This window comes from Schistocerca gregaria, chromosome 4 (assembly GCF_023897955.1).
Source record: "Schistocerca gregaria isolate iqSchGreg1 chromosome 4, iqSchGreg1.2, whole genome shotgun sequence".
Classification (NCBI taxonomy): Eukaryota; Metazoa; Arthropoda; class Insecta; order Orthoptera; family Acrididae; genus Schistocerca; species Schistocerca gregaria.
This window is the reverse complement of record NC_064923.1, coordinates 661,610,657-661,620,735: the sequence shown is the minus strand read 5'-3', so window position 1 is coordinate 661,620,735 and position 10,079 is coordinate 661,610,657. Positions and strand designations below refer to the sequence as shown.

General features: G+C 39.7%; 1 protein-coding gene across 1 annotated transcript; it reads left to right on the top strand.

Annotated features, from left to right (window-relative positions):
• The first annotated feature begins 1,055 nt into the window (after nt 1-1,055).
• LOC126267856 (uncharacterized) lies at nt 1,056-8,636 on the top strand. Its single transcript, XM_049973166.1, has 5 exons — nt 1,056-1,155; nt 1,373-1,809; nt 6,069-6,417; nt 8,045-8,146; nt 8,605-8,636. Exons 1-5 carry the CDS (start codon nt 1,056-1,058, stop codon nt 8,634-8,636), a joined length of 1,020 nt encoding a protein of 339 aa, XP_049829123.1.
• The last annotated feature ends 1,443 nt before the right edge of the window (nt 8,637-10,079 follow it).

Sequence of the window (10,079 nt, the reverse complement as noted above, 5' to 3'; positions counted from 1 at the left end):
TCAAAATTTCAGTACATCCAGGCTGAAAAATATATCAACCCAAAATATCAATTAATGTGTCATCTGAAATTAAATTGAATTATGTTAAAACATTATCATGAGTAACAGACTTGCTGGAATAAATGCAGTGATCAGTTATCAACGTGCAGCTGCAGCAACAAGTATTACTAATTATATCACATTCTCTATATTCAATTATGAGAAGGAACACACCATGATGGGGATGTGTTATTGCTGACATTTGACAATAACGGTCAGATAAACCATTTTTTTAGGGAGCTCACATTTATTTCACTAAAGACAGAATGACGTAGAAACAAATCCACACTTGCAGTTCCACCGTGTACTTCTATTCTTGTTTTTATTGTTCCTTAGGGAGTCAGACCAAAGCTAGATGTGATTTACTCTAGGTGCCCTTGATCAGAAGCGTAAAAAAAGTTTCATCTTGGCGGCATACAGACTGTCATATCTGTTACCTTGTACATTTCAAAGCCTATCACTGAAGTCCAAAATTCAAATAGGTTGTTAATGCAGGATTCACGGAGGACTACGTCCTGGGACTTCATTTCAGGTTTTTTACATTTAGCCAGTCCATCTTACCTCTTCTTATTCCACCAGTAATGTGATAGAATCTTACATCTTACAAGTATATCTGTCCAAATGATGAAATTTATGTTATATGTTTATATAGACCACCACGTGGAAACTTCGAAGTTTTCTTAACAAAGTTTTGTGACATGATAGAGAATGTTTTTATATCACACCTGAACAAGTTAGTAATTATAGGAGATTTCAACATAAATGTATTAGCAGATAAGTTACACACTAGACTATTCAAGAATACTCTGCTTGAATATAATGTAAGATACCTGATAAACACTGCAACCAGGGAGACTGAAACATGCCAGTCTGCAATAGATAACATAATCACTGGTATTCGTCTTTACGATCTTACATCTTCTGTTATTATAAGTGCTTTGTCAGACCACCATGCAGTAGAACTAAGTGTGCACATAAAAAAGGTTCCTACACACAGTTGCTAAAGATATATTAGGATGAATACAGACCAAAATATAACTCAGTTGAATAATATGCTAAGGAATGTGGATTGGAACAGTGTTCTAAGGACACTTCATAGTTATGGCAAATTCTCAAGTGAACTATTCTACATTCTTAACTAAGCCTGTCCATAAATAAAAAAAGAGAATTCAGTCAGATGCTGTAACCCAAAATGGGATACCAAGTTCAGTCACTGAGACTAGTGAAAAACTAAAATGGTATGAGTATGCTATGTTAAATGACTTGAGCAATAAAAAATAAAAAGAAGAGTTCAAAAAGTATTGGAAATACTATATAGACCTCCTAATTTCAGAAAAACAGAAACATTCTGAAAGTGTCATTCAGAACTCAAATAATATCTCCAAAACATCATGGTCACTAGTAAATAGAGAAATAGGTAAATCTGGGAAACATACAACTGAAAAACACTTGCTGATAAATGGCACAATAGTAACTGATCAGAATAAGATAGTAGATCTATTTAACAATTACTTTGCTTCTGTTGGCTCCAGCATAAACAATCAGTTTAAAAACCATAAATACAAATTCAGAAGAAGACCAGTGTCAGGAAGTATATTTTTGATGTCAACAAGTAAAGAAGAAATAATTAAAATAGTGAGTAGCTTAAAGAATTCCCATGCAGCAGGATATGATGGTCTTAGTCTGGACACTCTTAAGAAATGTTTACATAAAATTGCATCACCTTTATCAACAGTTATCAATTCTCATATGGAAGATGGCCTAACCGCCGTCTGCTTCATGTCTGCTGTGCAGCAAGCTACCTTAATTCAACTATTAACTGTATTTTTCTTACTTGACACTTCTTCTTCTGTGTGTTTTTGCTTTTAGGAAGCTTTAATTGTCGAGTGCTAGTAATAGTGTTCCATAGATTTCATGTTTGTTTTGAATACAGTCAGAGAGAGTCCCTTTAGTCAGCCACAGTGCCAGTAGTGCTAGTGTTTGTTTTGAATACAGTCCACAGACAGGTAGTGCTATTTTCATTGTTTTCTACAAGAAGTGGTTAGCAATCACAGTTTAGTCAATAATCAGCCACCTTTAGTGAATTAGCAGTCTAGTTAAAAGTTGATTAAGTCTCTTCAGTTAATTCATTCCTTATGATGGATAGGATGTGTGACTGCTGTGTACGGAGGCAGGAGGAGCTGGCCACTCTTCACGAAAAGCTGAGCGTGTTGATGGCCGCAGTCAGCCATCTTCAGGCTGCTGCCTCGGAGTGTAGCGGCAGTGGGGAGTGTGGTGCGTTGCAAGGTACACCCCAGGTGTTACATGCTTCACCCACTGTCCCTGCTGTTGAGACATCTTCGCGGGTACCGGGCGTGGTTGGGCCACCCTCTCCCCAAGGGGAATGGCGGGTTCAGCGGCGTTCGCGGCGCACGAGGCGGAGGGTCAATGTGGAGGCTGGCCATATGGCGTCGCCCGCTCTGCCTGTGAGTGGACGTGTGGCTGTTCCTTCAGCAAGGTCAGAGCAGGCACATGGGGGGAGGGGTTTATTAGTTATTGGGAGCTCCAACGTTAGGCGGGTGATGGAGCCCCTTAGGGAAATAGCGGAAAGGTCGGGGAAGAAGGCCAGTGTTCACTCTGTCTGCTTGCCGGGGGGTCTCATCCGAGATGTGTAGAAGGCCCTACCGGCGGCGATAGACCAATGACTCCTGCCGTCTGGGTTCAGAGGTCATCCTCAGTTCGGACAGGCGGTTGGCGGAGTTGGTGAAGGCGGAAAGCCTCGCTCGCGGGGTGGAATCAGAGATAACTATTTGTAGTATTGTTCCCAGAACTGATCGCGGTCCTCTGGTTTGGAGCCGAGTGGAAGGCTTAAACCAGAGGCTCTGACGATTCTGCGGAGAGCTGGGGTGCAAATTTCTTGACCTCCGCTATCGGGTGGAGAAATGTAGGGTCCCCCTGAATAGGTCAGGCGTGCACTACATGCCGGAAGTGGCTACGAGGGTAGCAGAGTACGTGTGGAGTGCACATGGGGTTTTTTAGGTTAGAGAATTCCATCCCTAGGCCCTACAAGATGCCTCCTGAGACGCGGCAAGGCAGGAGTAGGCAAAATGCAACAGGGAATAACAATATTAATGTGCTAATAGTAAACTGCAGGAGCGTCTATAGAAAGGTCCCAGAACTGCTCTCATTAATAAACGGTCACAACGCCCATATAGTACTAGGGACAGAAAGTTAGCTGAAACCACATGTAAACAGTAATGAAATCCTAAACTCAGACTGGAATGTATGCCACAGAGACAGGCTGGACAGTGAAGCGGGAGGCGTGTTTATAGTGATAAGAAGTCCAATAGTATCGAAGGAAATTGACAGAGATCCGAAATGTGAAATGATTTGGGTGAAGGTCACAGTTAAAGCAGGCTAAGACATGGTAATTGGATGTCTCTATAGGCCCCCGGGCTCAGCAGCTGTTGTGGCTCAGCACCTGAAGAATAATTTGGAGAATATTTCGAGTAGATTTCCCCACCATGTTATAGTTCTGGGTGGAGATTTTAATTTGCCGGATATAGACTGGGAGACTCAAATGTTCATAACGGGTGGCAGGGACAAAGAATCCAGTGAAATTTTTTTAAGTGCTTTACCTGAAAACTACCTTGAGCAGTTAAACAGAGAACCGACTCGTGGCTATAACACATTAGACCTTCTGGTGACAAACAGACCCAAACTATTAATATCAGTTAATGCAGAACAGGGAATCAGCGATCATAAAGCGGTTACTGCATCGATGATTTCATCCGTAAATAGAAATATTAAAAAAGGTAGGAAGATTTTTCTGTTTAGCAAAAGTGACAAAAAGCAGATTACAGAGTACCTGACGGCTCAACACAAAAGTTTTGTCTCAAGTACAGATAGTGTTGAGGATCAGTGGACAAAGTTCAAAACCATCGTACAATATGCGTTAGATGAGTATGTGCCAAGCAAGATCGTAAGAGATGGGAAAGAGCCACCATGGTACAACAACCGAGTTAGAAAACTGCTGCGGAAGCAAAGGGAACTTCACAGCAAACATAAACATAGCCAAAGCCTTGCAGACAAACAAAAATTACGCGAAGAGAAATTTAGTGTGAGGAGGGCTATGCGAGAGGCTTTCAATGAATTCGAAAGTAAAGTTCTATGTACTGACTTGGCAGAAAATCCTAAGAAATTTTGGTCCTATGTCAAAGCGGTAGGTGGATCAAAACAAAATGTCCAGACACTCTGTGACCAAAATGGTACTGAAACAGAGGATGACAGACTAAAGGCCGAAATACTAAATGTCTTCTTCCAAAGCTGTTTCACAGAGGAAGACTGCACTGTGCTTCCTTCTCTAGATTGTCACACAGTTGACAAAATGGTAGATATCGAAATAGACGACAGAGGGATAGAGAAACGATTAAAATTGCTCAAAAGAGGAAAGGCCACTGGTCCTGATGGGATACCAGTTCGATTTTACAGAGAGTACGCGAAGGAAGTTGCCTCCCTTCTTGCAGCAGTGTACCGTAGGTCTCTAGAAGAGCGAAGCGTTCCAAAGGATTGGAAAAGGGCACAGGTCATCCCCGTTTTCAAGAAGGGACGTCGAACAGATGTGCAGAACTATAGACCTATATCCCTAACGTCGATCAGTTGTAGAATTTTGGAACACGTATTATATTCGAGTATAATGACTTTTCTTGAGACTAGAAATCTACTCTGTACGAATCAGCATGGGTTTCGAAAAAGACGGTCGTGTGAAACTCAGCTCTCGCTATTCGTCCACGAGACTCAGAGGGCCATAGACACGGGTTCACAGGTAGATGCCGTGATTCTTGACTTCCGCAAGGCGTTTGACACAGTTCCCCACAGTTGTTTAATGAACAAAGTAAGAGCATACGGACTATCAGATCAATTGTGTGATTGGATTGAGGAGTTCCTAGATAACAGAACGCAGCATGTCATTCTCAATGGAGAGAAGTCTTCCGAAGTAAGAGTGATTTCAGGTGTGCCGCAGATGAGTGTCATAGGACCGTTGCTATTCACAATATACATAAATGACCTGGTGGATGACATCGGAAGTTCAGTGAGGCTTTTTGCAGATGATGCTGTGGTGTATCGAGAGGTTGCAACAATGGAAAATTGTACTGAAATGCAGGAGGATCTGCAGCGAATTGACGCATGGTGCACGGAATGGCAATTGAATCTCAATGTAGACAAGTGTAATGTGATGTGAATACATAGAAAGATAGGTCCCTTATCATTTAGCTACAAAATAGCAGGTCAGCAACTGGAAGCAGTTAATTCCATAAATTATCTGGGAGTACGCATTAGGAGTGATTTAAAATGGAATGATCATATAAAGTTGATCGTCGGTAAAGCAGATGCTAGACTGAGATTCATTGGAAGAATCCTAAGGAAATGCAATCCGACAACAAAGGAAGTAGGTTACAGTACGCTTGTTTGCCCATTGCTTGAATACTGCTCAGCAGTGTGGGATCCGCACCAGATAGGGTTGATAGAAGAGATAGAGAAGATCCAACGGAGAGCAGCGCGCTTCGTTACAGGATCATTTAGTAATCGCAAAAGCATTATGGAGATGATAGATAAACTCCAGTGGAAGACTCTGCAGGAGAGACGCTCAGTAGCTTGGTACGGGCTTTTGTTAAAGTTTCGAGAACATAGCTTCACCGAAGAGTCAAGCAGTATATTGCTCCCTCCTACGTATATCTCGCGAAGAGACCATGAGGATAAAATCAGAGAGATTAGAGCCCACACAGAAGCATACTGACAATCCTTCTTTCCACGTACAATACGAGACTGGAATAGAAGGGAGAACCGATAGAGGTACTCAGGGTACCCTCCGCCACACACCGTCAGGTGGCTTGCGGAGTATGGATGTAGATGTAGATGTAGATGTAGATGTAGATGTAGATGAGTTGAAAATTGCCTGAGTTGTGCCTATTTTTAAAAAATGGAAATGGGAATTTATTAGTAACTTTCGACCCATTTCTGTTCTTCCAATAATATCCTAAATCTTTTAGAAAGTAATATACATAAGAATCTGGAACTTCCTGGTATGCAAAAAAGTGATTTCTAAGGGGCAGTATTGGTTTGTCAAGGGGTCATCCACCATTACAGCAGCATCCAACTTAATTGGAGGTGTCACTCAAGCAATAGATAATAAAGAACATGTATGCGGCATCTTTCTAGACATACAAAAAGCATTTGACTGTGTTGATATGACCATATTGCTGGACAAACTGTGGAAATATGGTATTCGAGGCACAGCTCATAATCTGATGAAGTCCTACTTGACAAATAGGAAGCAGTTTGTGTCTATTAGCACTGCAGAGGGAGCATACAAATCAAACACCACTGACATAAATTTTGGTATTCCACAGGGGTCAATATTAGGACCACTTCTTTTTATTATCTATGAAAATGATATTCAGTCCATAACAAACCATGCAACAGCTATCTTATATGCAGATGATACCACGTTAATATGCAGCAATCCAAGCTATTCACAGCTCGAAGTGGAATCCAATACTGCAGTATTTTAATGAAAACAAACTAAAATTAAACACAAATAAATCTGTCTATATTGAATTTGATCTTGGGACAAAAAACTCATGAAAACCAAATCTTAAGGGGTGACAAATACATTAAAAAACAATACTCAACCAAATTTCTTATCCTGACACTAGATGCAGAGTTAAACTGGTCTGATCATGTGAACAATATCCGCAAAAAGCTATGTACTACCATATATGTCCTAAGAAAACTGACACCTTTTTGTAACATCATCACTCTGAGGCAAATATATATAGTACTATTTGAAACTCATCTAAGTTATGGGATAGAGGTATGGGGGATCCAGCAGTAAAGGTAATATGAAAAGTGTACTTACCTTACAAAAAAGGCACTTAGAATTATGGGAAAGAAATGTGCTAGAGAGACCTGCAGAAATTTGTTTACGGAATTTAAAATACTACCTGTTCATAACCTGTATGTGCTGAAGATAATCACTATGGCAGTAAACAGTAACAAAACACTTAAAGAAATATACGATCACAACACTAGAGGTAGAGAGAGACCCCACATCATCTCTCATAGAACAACACTTTACAAGGAAAGCCATCACTATGCAGGCATAAAACTACTGAATTGCTTCCATCCTAATGTCTCCAAATTGCCCGTTACAAAACTAAAAATGAAATTAAAATTATGGCTCCTAAACAATCCTGTATATTCAATAGATGGGTTTCTTGATTTAGTACACTTGTATGATGGAAGACCATCTATCTAAACATATATGTAATCTCAGATCTTAGACTGTGTCACAAACTGTAAATATTTGAATGTCAGATATGAATACTGTGTTACAAACTGTAGATTCCTTGATATAAGTATAGCAATAACAATTTTTTTTATGTATAGTCCATATATGTAACTCTGTTCTCTCAACCAAATTTAGAAAAAGTTGTGTAGATAAAAGTGCCAGCCAATAATATGTAACCCTTTAGAGCAATATCTAAATGGACTGGACTGGAAAATTAGGATCTATAAAAGGTCCACTGTGCATGTGTTCTGTTGACATATGTGCAGAGATGATGAGGGAAGTGTGAGCACTGGACATTGGCAAAGCACAACAATGTTTTAGTGTACCAATCTGGTATTGCTTATGCTTTGGCACTGAGAGCTTGGTAGAGTTTTGGAACACAGAATAGCTGAACAAAGCAAAAGAGAAATGTCACTGTCTTCTGTGATGTCATGAGCCTCACTTCGAAAATGAGTTCTGTTCACCCGATGTATACAAATTTTTAACAAGAGCAGCAAAATATAGAAGTGTTATTGAAACTGCAGTTACATCATTTTGTAACTTGAGGACTATACAGCTCTCTCGCCAACCCCAACCCTCTGAAAATGGAAACAAAGTCATATAGCATGAGTTGGTAGCACTGCATAGCAGGTCCACAACACCAGGAACTACAAGAAAGGGGCCCTAAAAAAATAGTGAAGATAGAAGTTTTTCAGCACCATAAGGATGACAGATCATCATCTGGGTTCAGCACAGCCATCACAAGCCCATTTACTGTTAAATTTCAAAAATCAGTAGGTATGTTCAGTGACTCATGAAACTCAGCATTTACACAACACTCAGGGGAACACATCATATCACTCAAAGACTGAAACGAAAAAAAATGGTTCAAATGACTCTGAGCACTATGGGACTTAACATCTGACGTCATCAGTCCCCTATACTTAGAACTAATTAAACCTAACTAACCTAAGGACATCACACACATCCATGCCCGAAGCGCATGGACAGAAGCGCATAGAACTGCTCGGTCACACCAGCCAGCCAGACTGAATCAGTCTTAACATTTATGTGAACATCATTCCCAGCATCATGCCCGATCTCATCTTCAATTGTGTATTTGAAGCCACTGACCAAATAGTTCCCATCAAACACAATACATGATCTTCTGTACCAAGATCATCTCAAGGGACCGAAAGCCACAGGTGAGATTGTGGAGCCTAAGAATGTTGCACTTTCTCCTACCTGTGTTACAGGTTTGGATGCATTTGTGCCCTTTATGAGTTGAAACATAACAAAGTGGAGATATTCTGTTTGGTATACTAGTCCTCCTTAAACAACTGATCTTTTACCCTTCTCTGTCAACTGATTCCATTTATACACATAATGCATATACAATGTGTACACAAATTTTATGAGTTATTATTCCCGCAATATTTTATTTATTCTTTTTAGTCCCATTGTAGTGTTTATTCTTCTCAATCTAGATGTATATATAGTTTTGATTAAAACTTTGTTAACTTACACATGTAGCCAATGTATTAGACACATTCACTATGTTTTAACCATAAAATCTAATGGATGTATGTCATACGTTCTTCACTTCTGACTTATTTGTTGGTGACTTAAACGTACGTTTTACATTTTTAAGTAGTGAGACTAATTGTTTGGCTTGTTGTAAGTGCATTGTTGATGGCTAGCGCATGCCAGTCTCTTGTGAATGGCACCAATGTTACATGAACTGTGTGTGCATTCGGAATACTGTTGAAAATTGTTTTGTTCTATGTCAGCTGCCATGTTGTGCTATTGTGTGCATCCTTATTGTGTACAAAAACATATGAATAGTGAAAATGGCTAACAGACATTGCTTGTCAAACTTAGAGATTGAAGAACTCTTGAACAATAGCTCAGAACATGATGATCTTTCAGACGACATCGCCGATTTTCAGAAGACAATGATGAGTAACGTGAGCTGGACAGCAAAACCTGTGCTGCTGATAGAAATGATGGCAGTGAGTATGAAGAAGCTAAAGCCCAAGTTTCTGTTAGTCAGGTTTGTCATTCAGTTCAACAGCCTGACCGTCATAACGAATGGTGTCATTTTGATGGACTCCCAGAATTACCTCTTTTAGAAGAAACGAGTGGAATTAATGTTCCTGTTGATACATTATCAACAGAACTAGACTGTTTGCAGCAATATTTTTTGAACACAGTATGTTTCTAGAAGTAAAGTCAGAGACAAATATATATGCTACAGATACTAATTCTGATCTTCACTGTCAGAACAGAATCAAACCAAAATCTTTATGGAAGTTATGGAGAGCAGTGGTGATACATGAAGTGTATCAATTTTTTGCAATCATTTTGCATATGTGAGTTGTAAAGAAACCTAAACTTAGGGATTATTGGTCTGGAGATCCTGTGCTTGCTTCATCATTTGCTTCTCAGCTAATGTCAGGAGACAGATTTTTTGCCGTATTCAGTATGCTGCATGTGAACAATATTGCACTATGGATACCTCAACAAGAACCAGGCCATGATCCTCTGCATAAAATAATACCTGTTTGGGACTTTTTCACAGAAAGATGCAAAAAAGTCTTTTATCCATCATGAAATCTCACTGAGGATGAAGCAGTATGTCCTCTTCAAGGAAGAATTGGATTCTGTATTTATATGGAAGAGAAACCAGAGAAATATGGGATAAAACTGTATTTTGTAAGTGATGCTCAAT